The sequence below is a fragment of the Chrysoperla carnea genome, chromosome 2, assembly GCF_905475395.1.
Source record: "Chrysoperla carnea chromosome 2, inChrCarn1.1, whole genome shotgun sequence".
NCBI classification, from domain to species: Eukaryota; Metazoa; Arthropoda; class Insecta; order Neuroptera; family Chrysopidae; genus Chrysoperla; species Chrysoperla carnea.
The window spans coordinates 21,608,411-21,629,163 of NC_058338.1; the positions used below are offsets into that span (position 1 = coordinate 21,608,411).

Here is a 20,753-nt window from a genome sequence, read left to right on the forward strand (position 1 = left end):
TCAAAACTATTTTGTTTTTCTCATACAGAAAAAAGTATGAACTTTTTAAACAAGCAGCTTTATAATAACAAAGAATTTTGTATCCTGCAAAGAAAAAATTCTCATGTTTGGGAATTTTTATATTTTTGAAAGTTAAAAAACATTTTAAAAAACGCTCAAAAAATTTTTATAACATATACATATTTATTTTTACTCACACATTCATATAAATGTGTATATACTAAAAATTTCTCTTTACTTACGTTACCGACTAAGATTTCTTATAATTTCGTATAATTCAACAACAGATACTTTTATTTCTAATATCAATATTTGCCAAGAGACAAACTAAGACATAAAAAACGTTAAAATTGTAAATAAAAATAATCAAAATTAAAAAAAAAAAAAATTGGTCACTATCAGATATACTAATTATTTAATTATATCAAAAGACAAATTGAAATACCACAATACTTGAAATAAAAATTTATATAAAAACGAGAGCTTTCCGTACATAAGATTCGTGTGCGTAGAAGTCAACAAATTACCGCACTAACTTATCGATTTAAAAAACAATACTAAGTATTAAGTTGTTGCCGTAATGTGCCAACCCATAGCTAACTTAAACCTATAGCTAATTCACATAATTTTTGTTTTAAAGACAGCAACAATTCTATACCGGCACTCAAAATGTAAAAGGCTTACGTGAGTTCTTTTGTAAATTCGTATAATTTCATTTGGCAACATTATGGAATATTAGTTTCTTATTAATAACTAAATTGTAAACAAATAAATAAAATTAATCCAAAATAATTAAATGATAAAATTTCGATCTCTTCGGGTTCACATAAAACTATGACTCGAGAGTCATTTAAATGATATACTTCCCAATGGAATGTAATTTTAATACGATAACTATGTACTTCGCTCGTATGGTGCACAAATAGTATGGAGTATAAATTTTAACGTGTGGTAAAAATTGTTTGCTTCCGGGACACATTTAGTTTTATGATTAATAATTAGCTAATTGAGACAGGAATATAAAATATCATCTTGGTTTCAAATATTGTGATATTTCGAAATTTATTTAACTGATTTAACATGTTTTCTTTGTTTTTTTTATTAAAATGTAAAAAAACAATTTAGACCACAAAAACCGAGTGCTATTCGAGTTCTATCGTATGTGTTATAGAAGGAATTATTTGTATATTTTTATGATTTGACTAATAAGTTAAACAGTCGAAATAAACACTATTTTAATACTTAAATATACGTAATATTTTATACATTTTGATTTTTTTTAGAAATTAATTAAATATTTCAACATTTTTTTAATTAAAATTTTTTTAATTAGTGCTATAATTATCATTAAAGCATATAATAATAGACTTATTTAATTAAATAAATACATTTTCTTTGTCTTTGGCCGAATTTTCAATCGTATTTTGTTTAAAAAATTAATTATTCTAACTCGGTTGTGGTTCGATTAAAGGTGCTGGTTTATGTAGAATACTAACTGGTCGACTACGTGATGTACTTCGATCACGTCGACGTAATTCTAATGTACCGGTATGTGATTGATTCATTGGTATTGGTGTTGTTGTTTGTGGTGATATTGGACCCATTGATGAAGTCATGCTAGCGGTCATACTTGCTGACATCAATTCAGACTGTATTACTTCGGTATATTCGCGGATCAATGTTGCTATTTGGAATGCCTAAAATAATAATAATTTATTGATGAATTTTTTTATTGAACAACAATTTTGAACTAGAATTGTGTCGAATCTATAGAGTTAATGAAAAAATGTTTCAAACAACACTTGTTTGCTTAATAAAAAGTGCACGTCTTTAAATAGAAGAATCGTCTAGAAATCGGAGATCTGATGAAAGTACTCGCTACTAATTTGGTGGCCGCCTCAAAAGATTCTTAGTTCATATTGCTTTTTATTAGTCACAATGACAAAAAATTATATTTTACTTTTAAAGTAAAAAATTATGTTAATTTTGTTTCATAAATAACAAAATAATTTTTTTTTTTTAATCTCAGTACTAAAAAATTAAATAATATTTAGATAAACTCCGCTCTTTTTAGTGTTTTAGAGATTTTCAATAAAAAAAGTAGATAGTCTCCATTTTTTTATTCAGTAATGCAATGAATATCCTCCAATCACCATATTTGGATCGTACACACCCAAAACTCATTGAATAGGTTGGTTGTGCTTAAGAAAATACAGGTTTGTTTGTTTTTTGGTTTGTAATAAAGATTTCAATTTCACAGTGATAGCTTTATATTGGACTAAAAAGTGTGGAGTTAACCAATTTCTAATAACATAAAATTGTATAATTTACCTGTGATGTTGTTAAAATCACTTTACTCTGTTTCTTATCCGTGCCCGTGATGATCATCAAACAGTTAAGCGCCGGTGAATAGGACATAATACTTGAATACTCGTACGTGCATAATGCATTCCTTGATCGATGCTCCAAGAGATGTAATCCCACTTGATCGACAGCCAACCACAGGACTCGCGGCCAATTCGATGTAAAAGATTGCTGAGGGTACAGCTTCATCATATATACACCAATACAAAATAAACACACAACACCGCCACCAGAGCAAGCAAATTAATTAACAAACATAAAAACGAATAAAGTGTATAATTTGATAGAAAGAAAATAAAAAAAACGGAGTGCTTTTTATTTCTCTTTCAAAGTAAACAATTGAAGTACTTTGAATGTACAGAATGGTTTATAATTAAGTTTCATAACTTTTCGTAGTACATTCCGACAACGCGGATCCCACATGGGAAGTCACGTGTTTCACTGAAAGCGATATTTTATTATCTTAACCACTTAGAGTAGGTAACATAAATTTGATGAAATATATTATTCAACACTAAATAATTCCTACGCTAGCAAATTTTGATTACGTTAAAATCGCGATTTTTGTAGACGATTAAGCGCGATCTCATAAAATATAGAAACTTCTTCAAATATTTTTGAACGAATCGTTTTATAATCATGGTTTAGTTGTCGAAATATAGTGCTCATATTTATTTCAAGTCTTACTAAATACAGATACTGTAAAACGATTTATTTTTTGTTAAAGCATGTATTAGAAATTATAATTTAAATCGTTGACACTTTTAACGTGAATAATTGAATTAAATCTTTACCGACTTAATAAAAATTTTGTCAAATAATTTAAGAAAGTTTTTATACACTTTATTCTGAGAATGGAAAAATGAATGAAAATGATTTCTTCAATCAGATGAAATTGTATTAAATCCACAATGAAATGGATGGAAGATAAAAGAACATTTCCATTACTGAAAGCAATATCTATTAATACCTCACAAAATAAATTAGAAAATAAAAATAAGAAAAGTAATTGGAAAAAACAAATACTAAAAGGTGATAAAAAGGAAAATCTACTGAAGAAAATGAATGAAATGAACGATATGAAATAAATTAAAAAACAAAAATTGAAAAAGCAAAAAACTAATAGATAATGGAATAATTCGTAACATAATTAAACAGAAAAATTTGTAATTATTTTAACGAAATTTTTAACAATAGGGTAAATAAAAAATGGGAATGTTCATAATCAAGTCATATCGGAATAACCCAAAAAGTGTTACTGTCGAAAAGTAGAAAGAAAGTGGAGGTAAATTAACTTAGATCTTTTTCGGTAGCCCTAATTTCCCTAAATTTTACATTGTTTTCTCCGTTGGATTTCAGGATCATCGTGCTATAATAATCAATTAGAGAGTCTATCTGTTTCTCTTGTGAAATTAATTATTTCCCGGTTACACCTCTGAGATTCTTTGCCCTAATTTTTTTAGAGCCCAAAATTCTGTACTTTTTCGCAGTTAGGTAAATTAAGTTAGGTAAACCTAACGTGAATCGTCAACATCTCAATCATTAAAGTATTTAAGAACCACCCTTGCCGGATTCACATGAAAGAATTCATCCTTCGATTGACAAGTTTTCTTTAGAGAATTGGAGCTTCAGTGCAGCCCCATAAAAAGTTATTGAATTAATGCATTTTATTAGTAAAAAACATTAAATTTTGAATTTAGATTTTGTTTTGCTATCTTGAACAGATTTGATCATTTAGCACGAGGACGATTTTCGCGGCTTAATCATAATTTCTTTAACAAATAAGAGATGATCATGCCCATTTTATAGGTATTAAAAAAAGTTTAAATTGAAATAAATAAATAAATGAAATAAAATTTATAATAAATATCTTAAAAATGTATTTCAGATTGTTCAAAACTTGTTATATTTTCCGATAAAAGAAAAAACTGATTTGATTTAGAGTGAAATGAAAACTGTTGAATTTTCGAATATTCCATATTCTATGCAATGATTATTAATTACTAGATCAAAACAACTATTCATGCAAATATTTAATTGCCAATCGTTCTTAGCCCTATGCTACATTATTCGAGCTCACTATTTAATGCCCAATCGTTAGTACTCAAAAATATCATCATCAAAACAAACTTCAATGAAGAGTTCATCAAATTATAAAACAAAATCTTACCATAACATCAAAAATGGTTGCTCTATGTAATGGCCAACTTTGAATTAGATTTAGGAAGGCTTTTTTCGCTTCAGTTGACGTCATGCCTCGTAATGATTGATGATGCATTGCAACACCTTCTGATGGAATATTTGGAACAAATCTTGGCGCCAAACAATGACTTGCTATTGGACGATAGTCATGTAATATATCACCCATATCACCTAATTCTAACTGTGCTTGTAGTGCTGTTAACATCATCTAGAAAAAAAAAATTATCTTAAATATTCAGATGCATAGATAGGAAAGGACCTCACGAAATTTATTTTTTCTAGAGTTTACGCAAGACTAGAACCATTCTAGCTTTCATCATTATGCTGCTATTGTCGCCTTAAGCAATATTTCTTATAATCTCAAAAAAATGATGATAATACACCCAAATGTTTCCGTAAATCCTACTACTTAGACGTAAAATCCTTAGATTTTTTTCATACGGGATTTATTGGGAATTATTGGATATTCGAAATATTTTGTTATTAAGATGCTGAAAGAATACTTACTGCTTCCTTTTCAGTAATAGGAAACCGATCACTTCGTAGATCATGTAGAACTTGATGATATAACAACTCTTTTTCAACAGGATCATTTAAATTAATATATTGATCAAGGAACAAATGTTTTTTAAATAGGAACAAATGATGTTGTCTTCGTGTTTTTGTCAACGTTTGGGTACCATTTTGTGGCATCTGTTGTTGTTGCTGTGCATTTGAATTATTTTGTGCAGTACGATAACGTTCCCATTTTGACATAACATCAGAAATTTTTTCGTCCGGTAAAAGACTACGTTCAGATGACCCTAATACTTCGTATATTGCGTAACCCATGGCTGTTTCTGGAAGACCAATTTTATTTTTAACAATTTCCATAACATCACGTGCCGTTGCTGATGGATGAAATTCAACTGAGTGATATTGCCCATCCATAAAATGGAAGCGTGCATAAATTGGACGACGATTTATTGTACATGTAATTTCTTCACGAGACGGTGGCCACTGGCGGCGACGTGTACCTTGCGTTTTCAGTAAACACTGTATTGGAAAAATATTGATTTAGAATACATTATCAACAAACTGTTAACATATGTCCCACAAATAAGCAGATATTACCAGAAAGCAGTTTTATGTTTAAGATTTAGATGAAACTCTACGGTTTATGAGGTAAACTATAGGGTGTCCTGTAGCTATCGTTTTGAGAGAATGAGATCATAGTGATATTTTGGAAACCATCCGTACATCAACTTTTCCATTCTCTATTTTTGAAATTGAATTTATAAAAAATATGAAATTTTAAGATGTTTCTAGAGATTGCGAAGATTTTAAATAAATAGCAGCAGATAGATTTGGGAATCGTAAACTTTAATCATGAAAGTTCCATTTTCATGATCTGCAATTTCTTTGTGAGACATACGATCGGTATTAATTATAAAATAAACCATACTTTTTCAGCAAACCGTGCAAATTTTCCTTCTTCAGTAACATAATCACTAGAACATCGTTTCAAGTGTGACATCAAATATTTACGTATAACTTTATTTGGTGGAAGAATTACAGAGCATGCTAACGATAGTAATGCCCAATGTCGTAAATTAACTCTCGAATTAGGATCCGGATGATCAGTAGTTTGTTTAATTAATTGCATATAAAATTCACACAGTAAATTTTCTTTACGCATAACACGTTCCATAATTGTTTGAATTAAATTCACGTGTTCATCTTCAGCTCGCCGAATAGTTTCACCATTTTGACCTAATCCTGAATAAGTTAAAACAATTTGGAATACTTGTAATGCAACTTGTTCGTCCACTTCTGGCATACGTGTAATACTTTGTGGTATTGGCTGTCGACTGAATGCCCAAAAGGCATAAGGGAAGCCTTTGTACGTTTCACCATGATCTGTTGCATTTCCATGTTCTTGACGTAATTTTTCTAAACGATGTTTACTTAAACGACGTAAAGTGTTTCGTAAAAATCCACCAGACATGTCTTGAGGTTTCCTTAACATATCACTATCGACTAATGTTCGCCTACAATTAACTAAATTATGATACAAACGGATACGATCCTCATTCGTTATACTCTTAAACTTCTTAATCGGTTGTTCGCTTTCATTTAACCAAGATGCTAATGTTGGATAATAACTAACGATTAATGAACCAATTTCATTCTTTTGTTGAGTTTCAAATACGAAACATTTATGACTGCTGTCTTGAGTGTGACGTAATAAACTGATTGTTATAAAACTATCACTAGGATCAATTAAAATTGATTCAACTTCATGGTAACGATATTCGTATAACACAAATTTATCATCGGGCTTAATTAACATTAAACCTTCACAATTTACACCAAGAATTAATGCGTTACCATATGACCAATAACCACGATATGTAACTGGGAACATTGTTGTTCCATACAATGGATATTGCATCACACATGATAAGTATAATGCTTTGGCTTGAAGTTCAGATCGACCTGCACCATATTGACGATGTGCTTGGGCTATTATTGGCACCTAAAATTATTAAATAACAATCATTAATTAATTCAAAATCCATATAAACAATAGGATTCAACTACTATTACTACTTAAAATTGATATTGAATTTGAAGAATAAGTTCTTACCCAGACATCATCACCACGAGCTCGACTAATTCTATACGGTAAATAAGTATCAAGATCTGTATAATATTCGAGTTTGCTATTATCTTTTGGATCACCCAATGCAACTTGCGCTTGAAGACCAGCCAATTGTAATGCCACTTTTTCCGTAACAGGAAACGCATCACACTAAAATAAATTGTTATATTTAGCTTAGAATTGATTTATTTGGGTTGGAATAATTTTGATTTTAGGTAAACAAACCTTAACAACATTATAAACTGCTTGTGCATAGAGCATATTCACTTCAACAGGATCTTGTGATAGTTCACGAGTCGATTTAAATAATCGTCGTTTGAAAATAAAACGATTTTCTCCACTACCTAACGTTGTACTACTTCGATTCGAACGTGATAATGTTGTAAAATTTGAAGTTGCTGCAACGATTTTATTTTGTTTGCTGCAAATTAAATTTCAATAAATTAAAACATTATTTTCTGGTTTTTTTTTTCCTGTTAAATTTAGGAATATAATTGCACTTACATTTCCCATTCAGCAATAACGTCGTACAAATAATGATGAGCTCTGACATGCTCTTCACCATCGGGTCGACTTTGATAGATAGCCCATCCTTCAGTGGATCGTAAACCCAAACGTTCAGATAACTTTACAGTTGCATCACCAGCAGTATCCGTTGGATGTACGTCAATTGCTTTGGTTCGTCCATCCAAAAAGAAGAATCGACATACAATTGTTCCCAAACGACGCATCGCCTAAATAAATAATAATTTTTAGAATATTCGAATGAACCAAAAGACTACTATTTTCACGTGAGATAATTATAATTAATTAAAGATATTTACTGAACAAAAATACTTAGCGTAAATTAAATATTGGAGGATGTAGAGATTGAAGTTTTTTACTTACTGCAACTTCGACAGATGATGGTGGATATTCACGACACGATACTTTTGTATTTTTACAATTATCCAAACACCATTGTACATATTGTCGTAATTTTCCTTCCAATTGTAAGTTTTTCTTTAGGAATGATACAAAATATTTATAAAGTAGTTTACTTGGTTGAAATGCCACGATACACAAACATAATAACAGCCATACTCGTTCACACCATTCTGGATTTGGATTATTTGTTGCTTGACGCATACATTGCACTAATATTTCATCACGTAATTCTTCACGCTCGATACCGTAGCCAATTATACTTTGAATTACACTCAATTCACGATCTACGTTTAATTCGCCACGTAAATATTTGCATAAATCCTAAAAAAGAATCAAATAAATTAAGTTAAATTATCTTTAAATTATGGACACTATATCCAAGACTTTTCGAAATTCTTTTAGCTAAATAAGAAAGTAAAACTTACATACCTTAAATACAGTACAGGCTACGTTTACATTATCAGGATCATACATGTGGATATGTGAATTTGGTATTGAATTTCCTTTATAATAGGTAACCATTTCATATTTTGGTATCACTTCTAAACTTTTGCCTCGTGATTTACGGGTTAATGTTGCAATTATTGTACCTTCTGGTGATTTTTCATGAGTATTGAAATAGTTTTGTGCAAATTCAACAATATCATGATGCAATTCTTCCGTATGCGTATCTTTTTCTTGTTGAATTTCTTCCATTTCTTGTAGTTTCTTTTCGACACGGAATTTACGTCGTTGTTCTCGTTCAGGATCATGTAAATGCTCATTTGTCGTTTGTGTCGCTTGAACACCATTGTTATGACGCCATTGTTGTGGTTGTGATTGGTTTAATAACTAGAATTTAAAATATAATAATACGTTTTTCCTCATTTTTGGTTCAGAATGTAAAAATGAACTTACGCCATTGGCAGATCCTCTTGAATTGGGTCGACTAGGTCGTGGTGAATTAGGAGATCTAGAACGTTGATTAATTTCAGTTGGTCCATTTCTTTGTACCACACGTTCAATACCAGGACTTTTCGATCGAAATTTAATTGGTGGTGCAGGTAAAGGAGGCGGTGATATACATCCGTCATTTTCAACACCTTCATCACGTGGAAGAACTGATTCATATATTGGTTCTGAAGAACCTTTTTGTGTGGGTGTTGCTATGGGCGGTGGTTCAATATCCTGGGGTGGTGGCGGTGGTGGGGGCTGCTGTGATTGTGGCTGTACCGCAGTTGTGGGAGGAGGAGGTGGCGGCTCTGTTGGTTCTGGAAGTGTTGGCATACCTAAACCTTTAGACGGTCCTGTATGTTGTAAAGGTAAAGTGCATGGGGGTACAGATGAGCGACTCATATTTAGTCCTTCTAATTCTTGTTGAATAACAGTTTCTAGTTCAACATCTAAATCTTCAACTAATTCATCCATTTTTTCACCAATTTCATCGATTATAGCATTTCTTTGCGGTTGTACATCCGATAAAAATGCGAATAAATTATCTAAATCAACAGATTCTGCAATACCTCCAGTATTTGGTTCAGCATTGTTCTGGGCGTATTTACTTTGATTCAAATGTTCTGCCATCTGTGACAATGTTGCAATTTCTTCTTGTGCAGCCCTGTTTGAAAAAGTATTATTAATATAAATTTTTATGAAAAAGGGCTTTAAACGGTTCACAATCAGAACGCCTTGAGTCAATATCATACATGTTGATTTCAAAGTTCAATCCCCAATTTCTGCCTGACCAGCTTTACGTAAAACGTCAAACTGATCAGGGTAATACTTTGAAATATTAATATCAATATCGAAATGAGAAATGCGAAGGTTTTATTAAGCGAGAATATCAAAAACAAAACAAGCAATTCTGAAAGGGACCGCTACCTTATAACAAAATGTATATGCTGCGTAATGCAACTGTTTGCATAATGGTCATATATTTAAAAACATCCTGTATTTGTTTCATGAAAGTCAATGAAATATGTTGATAATGGTTTATGATATTTGTTTAATAAGATACAATGGATGGCACATGAAAAATATGATGATGGGTGGAACGATTTAAAGAGGCACACACACAGGCAGGAATTTACAAGGTACGCCAATTTACAAGGAAAATATTTGCGTCTGAATCAAATATGGAGAAGTTCGAAATTTTTTAAATTAAGATCACGATTTATTTGAAAAAAATATACGCATTTATGATTGTGAAACATTTAAAAATTTATATTCTACCAAAGTTCACAAAACTACAATGAAAAGCAACAACTAATTCTAAAAGTTTTTTCAATCAAACTTACCTTGATTCCATCTCAACAATATTCTTATAATGTTGTTTGCTTTTTAGACAGAAAAAGAAAGCACTATACTTATTTTTTTCTATACTTATTCTATTTAGAGTTAATAAAATAATAACTAGAACCAATTGCGTTTGGAGGTTCAATAAAACCTCAATAAAAATTGCTAAATTCTGAAGTTATTCAATCAGAAACGTGAAGTTTTGCTTTTTTCTGATTTCAATAACTAATGCCTACAGATACTTTTGATTAAAAGCATATTTTCATAAATTTTGTAATATTCTCAATCCCAATATCTTTTAAATTCGAATTCAAATTTCGAACAAATGAACGTGGGATATTTTTATTAGATTTTTGAAAGCATTAGTATATATTAAAAAAGCGATACAATTTCAATTACAAGACTACATTCATTACTGTACCAATAAGGCTTGTATTATGCGTAAACAATTCTCAAAAAATATAAAAAGTCACATACCGTTCACTTTCTTCTAATGTTTTTTGTGCCTCCTCAGCTTGTTTTGCACTGATTTCCGCTTCACGTTGTTTACGTTCCAATTCTAATTTTTCACGTTTACGCATCTCTTCTTCCACACGTCGCATTTCACGTAAGGCAGCAGCAACTTCACGCGCGAACACACCACGTAAATGCGATTGAATTACAATTGCGGCACGACGTTTACGTATAAATAATATTCTTGATTTCCAACCACGATACGCATGTTGGACCTTAAGCGCAGCATCACGGATGCGTAGGTATGCTTTACGTTGCACATATCCACGCCATATTTTTTGTATTAATATTGCACGTGATGTTACAAGCTGATTTCGACTATCTTCTAGCGGTTCATGCACAAATCGTCGTAAAAATATTTTACTTTTACCAATTTGCCATTCGGTTTCTGGTACGTTATGTGTTCGAATTATTGTTCGAACAGCTTCTCGCGAATCTTTAGGTAAATGTACTTTTGATAAACAATGATAACGTGCTGTAAATTCTTCGTATGTCATATGTATTGGATATCCTTCTTTACGTATACGAATTATATCTAACATTCCTAAATATTTTAATTGATCTAAGACCATGCTTTCGTTGTAATTATTTGGCAATTTTTTGTTGTTTGGCTTGATGCAACGCACATACCACGGGTTTGTGGATTGTAATACATCAACAAGAGCTTGTAATTGTTGACGAAAACTATCGCTTACTGTTGGTTTTCCTTTACTGGTACCACGTGATACAGTTGCGGCACCATTTGAGTTTGGCATTTTTATGTTTGATGTTAATAAATCCTAAAAATAATTCAATGATATTAAATTAATAATAGTATTCTCGATAGAACAGACGACAGATAGTTTCAGATAGAAACAATTCGGAAGTTAATGGGATGTTGTTAAGAGATGGTCAATTAAAATTTCCTAAGTTTGGATCTCGAGAAGCCTGTGTGAAAAGAGGAGGGGGGATAAAACTGAAAAAAAATGTTTGTATGTCAAAATTCGCTGGAAAATGCAAAAAATGCAGAATTTAACCTTATTTCTTCTGGTATTCCCGAATTATGATGATTGTTGTTGTGATTATGATTCCTGGTTACAATGACCAACTTTGAACACTCCCTCAAAGAAAGAGAAGAACACTCCCTCAAAGAGGGAGTGTTCTTAAAGATTTTTCTATCCCTGAACAACATCTCCACCCCATTTTTACAACTTGTCGATTGAACTACGAAGAAATATAGTCTTTTCAAGCATAAATTGTTTAGACAGTAGTACGGAGCACATATGGATAGCCAAGCAGGTTTTTCTAATTCTGTGTGTGTTTCTCTGATTTGAAAAATCACTATAACTGCATTTTCTTTTGCACTAGACCGACTTTGTACTCAAGCTAGCCTGTGTTTTCAATAATAGACAATGTTTTCTCAGTGGATTTACCAATATTTGCATGAGAAAACTAAAATGTTATTTACCTGAAAAACAGTCAACTCTTGCACAAATTCATTAGTTGAACGGCTCATATGATCAAAGAAGACATCTTGCTGTACATCACGATTTTTATCAACAAAACCTTGTACATTATATGTAACACAACCAGCATAATGTTGTATACCAAATTCCTTTTCCCATTTTCGACGATCATCACCTTTGATATAACTTTCATGATTTTCAAATTCACCATGTAAGTTTGTTAAATACGCTAGATCTGAACCTTTTGGCATATGACATTGTTCCGTCAATAACTTTAAAATACATCGTGGTGGTTTTTCGATCAATTCTAAACATTGTGTGTTGTCAGTGAATTTGATGTGAGAAAATTGAATTTCTTCTTGTTGATACTGCAATATAAAATTTAATCATAGGTTATATAATGTTTTTCTAAGATAAAAAAATAAACATTACACTTATTCGAGATATTGCAATTGAAATGAGTTCATTATCTTAGAAATCAATCATACAGTTTCCAATTCTAAAGTTCCCAGAAAACTAACATTAAAAAAGAAAATTATAAATGAGGGGTAGATTTATTTATCGAAATTTTACGGCTATCAAATTCAGTAATATCTAAAGAAGTAAGGGTAGGTATTACATCGAAAATTCTTGATTCATGTTTCTATGTTTTAAATCGAAAGAATATGTACTTTTTTTACTTACAATTTCTTGTTCCAAAGCAAAAACGTAATGATTAAAAAATTTATGTAATTTCTCATTTGTATAATTTATACATAATTGTTCAAATGAATTTACAGCAAAATTTTCAAAACCAAATATATCTAAAACACCTAAGAAACGTGACGAGTCTTGTCCAGGATTTGTACACGTATTTATGTGATTAATTAACCAGGCAAATGTTCGTGAATATAACGCTTTTGCCATAGCATGTCGATTTTCTCTAGCCTAAAAACAGGAATAAAAATTATATTTATTGGTGTCATTTTTTTCGATCGTTAAGTAGATTGCATATTTTAGATCAACGAAATACTCACTTCTTGAAGTTTCAATGGAATTTCGGTAATATTGCCTCGTACATTAATTTGTCTAAGAAGTACAACTTGCCGCATATCGTCCAGTGACAAACCTAATAAATCAGCTACACATTCTAAAGTTTCGCCATCACATGCACTGTCAGATAATTGACACCTTTCGCCGTCAATATCCTGAATAAAGAAACATTTATTGATAAATTTTTCTGTTAATATTTACGTTCGTTAATATAACTAATTGGATCGTTAATAATTTCTGATACTTTTGCAGACGAAAAAGAATATTTGGCTGAATATCGCCAAATTCAAAAGTTGGATTGATTGAATTAAATTTGGGTGCAAAACGCTGGATTGATTAGATTAACTCTGGGTGAAAAACAACTAATGTTTTATAATAGAAAAACTTACCTCAAATTCTAAGTTACCAAGCCATAAAATGGCAGCTAATACTTTAAAAATACCCTCAGACATTTCGGGTGGTACTTGTAATACGTTAAATGCTAAACGTAATGAATCTAATTTTCGGCCATCACTTACACCTTCAATTTTTACACAACCAGATTGATTTAAGTATTTATAAAAATGTGCATCTTTTAAATGTAATTGTTCCGCTAACTCTTTATTATTCTAAAAATAATAATAATTTTTTTATAAGATCGAGAAGATGAAAAGTTTGTTATATATATCTAGGGTTAAATAATTGTATAATAATGTAAAATGTATAATTAGGGCTACGACCTCTCCAAGTTTGATCCGAAGTTTTCAATTATCAGTTCTATCAAACCATGTTAAATAATCATCCAAAATTATTTTTTCAAACCTGAAACTCCGAATTATTAAAATTTATGGAGGTCGTAGCGCTAAACTAGCATTTAAACTTCACTTTTTTGTCGGGGATTAAAAAAACAATATCTATTGTAATAATTACCTTCCCTGCTTCAACTAATTGATAAAATACATGATAATTTCTTTCACCAGGACTTTGAAATGTTATCCTAGATTGTTCTAATAAATAATCTTGAATTATACAACCAGCAATCATCCATTTACTATCAAAACATACTTGCATAAATTTTCCAAAACGACTAGAATTATCATTTCGAACAGTTTTTGCGTTACCTTTAAAATTTGGGAAAAAATAACATAAGTACTTTAGGAAATAATTGTATACATTGTTTTATACCGGGTTTTCAAGAAAATTTCTCAAAAATTTTTATGAAATTTGATTTTTCTTTTTAATTTAATTTAAGAAAACGTTGTTATATTTCTACCGAATATTCCTTCAAGTAACTACTGTGAAAAGAGAAGCACAATATACATATTTCAAATCCTAACAAAATAAATTGGAATTAATTAATAAATAGGAAAAGTGATTTTATAACGATATAAGAAGTTTTAAAGTTTGATATAAATAAAGAAACTTTCTCTTGAACCATTTTCTTGAAAACAGCCCAGTACATAAAGAGAAGTTTTATGTAAATTAAGAAAGTAAATAAAATACCGAAAGCTTCAAGAATTGTGTTTGCTTCTAGAATTTGTTGTTCGACCCATGTAGATACATTACTTGTAACACTACATAGATATTGTAAAATAAATTTTGTCGTCTCTGTTTTACCAGCACCACTTTCACCAGATATTACACAACTTTGATTACGAACAGGTGGCGAAGATGGTGTATGACATTCTCCATTTGTTTGTTGATGTTGCTGTTGAACAGCTGCTGTTGCCGTTCCTCCCACAATTGATGAACATAGTGTTGCTGAATCTTGTAATGATCTATATGCAGCTTCTGCGAGTGCAAATACATGCGGTTCAAGTGCACCCAATTTGGCTCCATGATATTTAAACACCTGCTCCTGTAAATAAAAAAAATTATCTTTTGTTAACTGTTATTTATTTTCGAATTAATGTTTATAAATAAGGTTAAATTTAAATATTTACATCTTTGTATTTACTAATTTACACACAGATTTTATGATTCCGTAGTAAAAGATCGAGCATTTTTTAACTCTGAAGTATCCGCTTACGGAATCTCAAGGGAAATAAAAAGATTATTGTATAGTTTCCTTGGATTGTTATGCAATTTCCTTGAATACATAAACTATTAAGTTATCAAATTTTTCGAATAATTTTTTTCGATATCTCTAACCATCTCTGACGCTAAGCAAAACACTAAAAATGGGTCCTATTTGTCAATTTGTTGTAGGCTGAGTTTAAAGTTCAGATTTTGGTTAAGTATCTTAAGAAATTTGACCCATCACATATAACAAAAATATGAGGGTGTCTTTATCTTAAATTCGACAACCTGTAGATAAAAGCATGAAATTCATAGAAAAATTTAAATAAAAAAGTTCAATATATGAAACATTTTTATACTAATAATTAAAAATTTCTACCTATGTTTACGGAATCCTTATATACATAAGAAAACATTTAACTAAAAAGAAGTTTTTATAGAAAATTCTTACGATCTATTCTCTATAGAATTAAAGTGACAACCGATAAATACAAACGATAATACGGCTGTCCACGGTTACCATTATACAATACAACAAAATAGTTTTCGATTGTTTGATCAAGATATTTATACAAAAATATGTATAGGCAAACACCACAATATCTACAATATTCTACCTTTTCTACCTTCCATATGTTAACACAATATATAATGCATTATTTCAATAGAAATGACTTCCTCTCATATAAATTAGGTCAGTTCCGAAGCATTATTATATATAGGACAATGACTTGATATTTACCCTACCGAGGAAAAATTACCACCTTGTCAGCGCAAAAAATTTAATTAAGAATATTTTTAAAGTACAAGCTTTTATTGCAAAAAAAACTAACATGAACTAAGAAAAGTCGTATCAAGATTAAATATATTACAAATGAAAGAAAAATAATAAGAAAAATTAAGTCTTAGTTGACCTCAATCCGATAAGCAGAATCGGAGATGTCGATCACTTTGCGTTTGACCATCTCAATCGTTTATTAATAAGTATTTTAGTAGCTATCAAAAGTAAAAATTATTTTATACTTTTTAGTCCGTTATATATAAATATGGTACATTTTTTTCATTTTATTTTTTGTGCTAAATACTGGTTTATTTTGACAACATTAATATCGTAGTTATTTGAATATTTAGGGTGGTGTTAAGTATATCATAAAGTGGTACACATTCCAAAGAGTAATGGAATTCCAGAAATAGAATATGGATAATATAAATGAAGAATAAATTTTTGGACAGTAGTGTATGTATATAATAACTATGTCACCCTGTCTAGTGTATTGTCCCATTATATTAAGTAACCTAATAAATATTTATTATATTTTTAATATTTAATGGTTCTTGGACAGTTTTGATTTGTGTATTTTATTTAAGTGATTAATGTTTTGTTCTAGATTGCAAAAAAATAATCCACTGTTTTGTGTAACTTTTGGATGCAGAGAAAGAAAAAGTTAGCAATCGTTACAAAAATATACAAAAATCCCGTTAATTTTTATTCATTTATTATGCTTTCTTGTACATCTGTTTTTTTCTTCGGCACAAATATTGTACATATCTGAAAATTAAGATATTTTCCAAAGATATAGAAAGCTAAATATCGCAAAGCGTGTGTAAATCGGATGTTGTAAGCCGTGAAAAAAATTAAATTGTACTTCCCGTCAAGATAGAGAGCTCAAAATAACAGGTCTAGCAGGGAAATTAATGTTATTTAGATCAAGGGGGTAGTACGAGCGTCAAGGCAATTTTAGACTTAGGATTGAAATTATTTTTACTATATTTTCAATTTTGATGATGAATTTTGCTACAACTTCATGAATGTAGACCAAAAATAAGAATACATTTTTTCGATATCTGCCTTGGTTTTCGAAATATCTAAAGCTAAATAATTAAACAAAATTTTCAATTTTTGATTTTTTGAAAATTACTCCAGATATCGAAAAATTTTATTCTTACTGGCATAGATACATCCAAATTTCAGCAATAACAAAATTTCATTACACAAATAAGTAAAAAATAGTTTTCTCATAAAAATGAAAATAATTGAGTGGGTCAATTTTAAAACGGTCCGAAAATTGTATGGGACTGAGTTTTAACTCAGTTTGTCGTATTTTAATTATTAGTTATTGTATTTGATATACCTACAAACTGTAAGCTTTGTAAAAATTGGAAGATGACAGACAATTCTGTGCATCTATTTTCGATACTCTCTCATTCAGATCATTTTTGTGCATTAACTTTTGTTTAATCTTCTGAAGTTTGTGAAATTTCTTTGATATCAAGTATCAATTATCAAAGTTCAATTAATGATATTTTAAAGAGGAAGGAAATGGCAAATCACGTATGTAAATTGGTAGATAATTAATTCATGATGAGTGAATTCAAGTGAGTGATTTCAATTATACAAATTATACGAACGAAATATTGTTTAAATAACAGATCAATACTTCATGAATTATTTATGAATACATAATTTATTAAAATGTTTATTTTTATGTTTAATACATAATTTGTGAGTATGATTACTTTATTTGTGTTATTTACGATGTGATTTTTATGTGCCTTAAACTTAATATACACAGGCGATGTATAGAATAGTACCAGAAAAATCTTTGTACGTCCTTGTAAAACAAAAACTTGAAGTTTGTTAAATATTATAAATATTAGCTCAATTATTTATGAAAAGAAATGTTTCAATTAATCTAGATTTTAATTTCCTAAATTCGCGTGTTAACATGGCAAGTTAAAAGCAAAAGCATACCCTGAATTTGCGCATCGGTTAAGCCAAAAAATCGATCTTTTCAATCGAAAGACATACATAAGAATGAAATCGAAAGATAAAATATAAAGGGTCTAAAACATAAGAATAGTCATATATTCGTACCGTACATGAGTTTTATTGGACACGTTTCCATGGTAACGATACACTACTTTATTAATATAATTGTATGAGTGGACATATAATTAATTCTATGGATTGAATGAAAATTTAATATTATTTTCGCAATTTCTAATGCAAAAAGTTTAATTAATTATTATTTTTCAATAATTTTAATTTGACACTTACTACAGGTACCATTTACATGTATAAAAATTGAAAATTAGTCTTAACACCGCCCTTTAACGCCAAAATTATTCACTAGAAGCGCTGGCATCGAATTGATTATCCCTACCATGACTATGGATGGAGTCAATGAAAACAATAAGATATTCAAACATTTAAATAGGTTGTGAGTTGAATTGTTATATTTTATGTTATATTTGGATTTAAAACAAATAATCATAAAACCGGACGTTCGTAATCGACAACCCTTGATCTCAATTAAAATGTAAATAAATTTAATTTTGTTACAATTAAGTTAATATTTATTTTTACAATATTTAATTAATTAAGTTATTACGGAAAGAATATATGTTGCGATGCAGTTTTATGCCGACCACAAAGCTAAGTAATACTTTATCCTTGAATCATCTGCTATTACATTTAATTGTTTAATAAAATCTAATAAATATATTATTATTTTATATTCTGCAACATACAATTAAATGCATAATTTATTGATGTAATAAGTAATGCGTGTTCCAGTGGTAAAAGTTTCTTTCAGATTTGTTCAAGGCCGTACACACATGCTGAACGGATACGTTAAGTGAATTCTGAATTAATCCATATAGTAAGGGAGCCCAATAGGGGATTTTTGTAGTAACTCGAGCGCGTCTGTAAGTGGATGCAGTATGATGAATGATAGAGAAGACATATGTCATAATCATATGATGCATAGAGATTTTGTGTCTCTCCAATAATTAAACAATATGTAGCCAATGACATATAGATTAGACAAGGACACAGAGGAACTCATTGGCAGTCTTCTCTCTCATTCATCATATCGTAAGTTTTGGGCCATGGTGTTCTCTAGTTTAATATTCTATGATTATAGCTCATGTGCTATTCTGATTTATGAGCTATATTAGTGTTGATTTTCATTAAAATCCATTCAGTAGTTTTTGCGCAAAAGCGTGAAAAACTAACAAACAAACAAACATCTTTATATTCACATTTATAATATATATACAGGGTACGTCAAAATATTGAGCGGGGCGGGTCATTTGAACAGTATTATTGACTCATGTGAAGGAATCTCGAATTTTATCAGATATTGAAGGAAAAACTTGAAGCTATTCATATAATAGGTAGTAGCAATTTTTACATATGAGAACATAATGAAGAATGCAGCAAAAAAATTGACTTCGCCTTCTTTAATTAATGTACATGATTCAATGTTGGATTTCGAAAATATCATCAATTAAAAATAAAAAATGATTATTTTGAAATACTAAAATCTTTTAAACACGTTGTAAATCATAATACAATAATAATTTGTATTTTAGCAGTTCCTGTATCCGGTGATAAAACATTATTTCTACATCATTTATTTTATCAGTTCTTATATTACAAATTAAATACCACAAAATAGTCATATTTTTTTTTCAAAAGTTTATATTTGATAAAGGTTTTGTTTGCGTTTGAATTCTCCATGTAGAAATGGTCAACTAACAATCTAAGACTACTCATTATGATATTTGACGTCACATTCTTGAGTCTTCTAAAGTCCTGTAAGGGTTCCCTACGGTACCCGTTATTATTATTAAAATTATTGATATATAATTGTCAATATTTTCATAAAGATTATGTTTCAGCTTAGGATTTAATAACAACGACTACAAATATAAAACCAAATGTCATTACCGATCGTGTTAACTGTTTAAACATTTATTTAGTTCTATACTTTGATTTAAAATTTAAGAAAATTTAATGCTATAAGAAATGAAAAGTACCTATAAGATTATTGCCTCAGTTCACTCACTTTCAGAATGTCAAATCAAAAACCAAAAAAATAAAAATACAATTCTGATCTTAACTTCTAAGAACAATGGAAAAATCATTTCTTTGTAACCTCTTCACCAAATAAATTTTTTATTTATTTTTTAAATGAATAGAATACTTCAAGCAGAAGTAAAAAGAGTTAAAAAAATAATATTTTCATGTTTTCAGACAAATTGTACTTAAAAATATTAAAATTTACTAGAAATAGAAAAAACAAAGTATTTTCTATTAAGTCTATTGTGTTTTAACTTCCATCATATTTTTTCACAAAAGATTTTAATTATTCCGTTTTAATCATTTGATATGAATATCGATTCACTATTATTTTAACTCATCGTTTGCTGTCTCTAGAATATAGCTAGCTATACATTGTATTTCAATAAAACTCATATTGATAGTGTTTTTATACTAAAAAAACTAAAAAATGGGCAATGATCATCAAAATCGCTTCAGTTTGCAAAGGTATGACATATAATTTTAA

The 20,753-nt window shown here is 29.7% G+C and overlaps 1 protein-coding gene across 1 annotated transcript in view; it reads right to left on the minus strand.

The window, feature by feature from the left end:
* Window positions 1-1,364: 1,364 nt before the first annotated feature.
* Window positions 1,365-20,753, minus strand: part of LOC123291838 (myosin-VIIa) — a 93,421-nt gene continuing 74,032 nt past the window's right edge. The window contains exons 4-23 of the mRNA XM_044872266.1: window positions 15,138-15,238; window positions 14,884-15,035; window positions 14,311-14,501; window positions 13,791-14,009; window positions 13,386-13,556; window positions 13,054-13,296; window positions 12,372-12,737; window positions 10,889-11,703; window positions 10,414-10,452; window positions 9,035-9,734; window positions 8,567-8,968; window positions 8,099-8,458; window positions 7,715-7,944; window positions 7,436-7,631; window positions 7,196-7,360; window positions 6,011-7,084; window positions 5,074-5,601; window positions 4,535-4,774; window positions 2,332-2,535; window positions 1,365-1,697 (exon numbers count right to left, since the gene is read on the minus strand). Coding sequence (XP_044728201.1) covers window positions 1,446-1,697; window positions 2,332-2,535; window positions 4,535-4,774; window positions 5,074-5,601; window positions 6,011-7,084; window positions 7,196-7,360; window positions 7,436-7,631; window positions 7,715-7,944; window positions 8,099-8,458; window positions 8,567-8,968; window positions 9,035-9,734; window positions 10,414-10,452; window positions 10,889-11,703; window positions 12,372-12,737; window positions 13,054-13,296; window positions 13,386-13,556; window positions 13,791-14,009; window positions 14,311-14,501; window positions 14,884-15,035; window positions 15,138-15,238 — 6,648 coding nt within the window. The 3' untranslated portion in view covers window positions 1,365-1,445. The remainder of the gene's footprint in view (window positions 1,698-2,331; window positions 2,536-4,534; window positions 4,775-5,073; window positions 5,602-6,010; window positions 7,085-7,195; window positions 7,361-7,435; window positions 7,632-7,714; window positions 7,945-8,098; window positions 8,459-8,566; window positions 8,969-9,034; window positions 9,735-10,413; window positions 10,453-10,888; window positions 11,704-12,371; window positions 12,738-13,053; window positions 13,297-13,385; window positions 13,557-13,790; window positions 14,010-14,310; window positions 14,502-14,883; window positions 15,036-15,137; window positions 15,239-20,753) is intronic.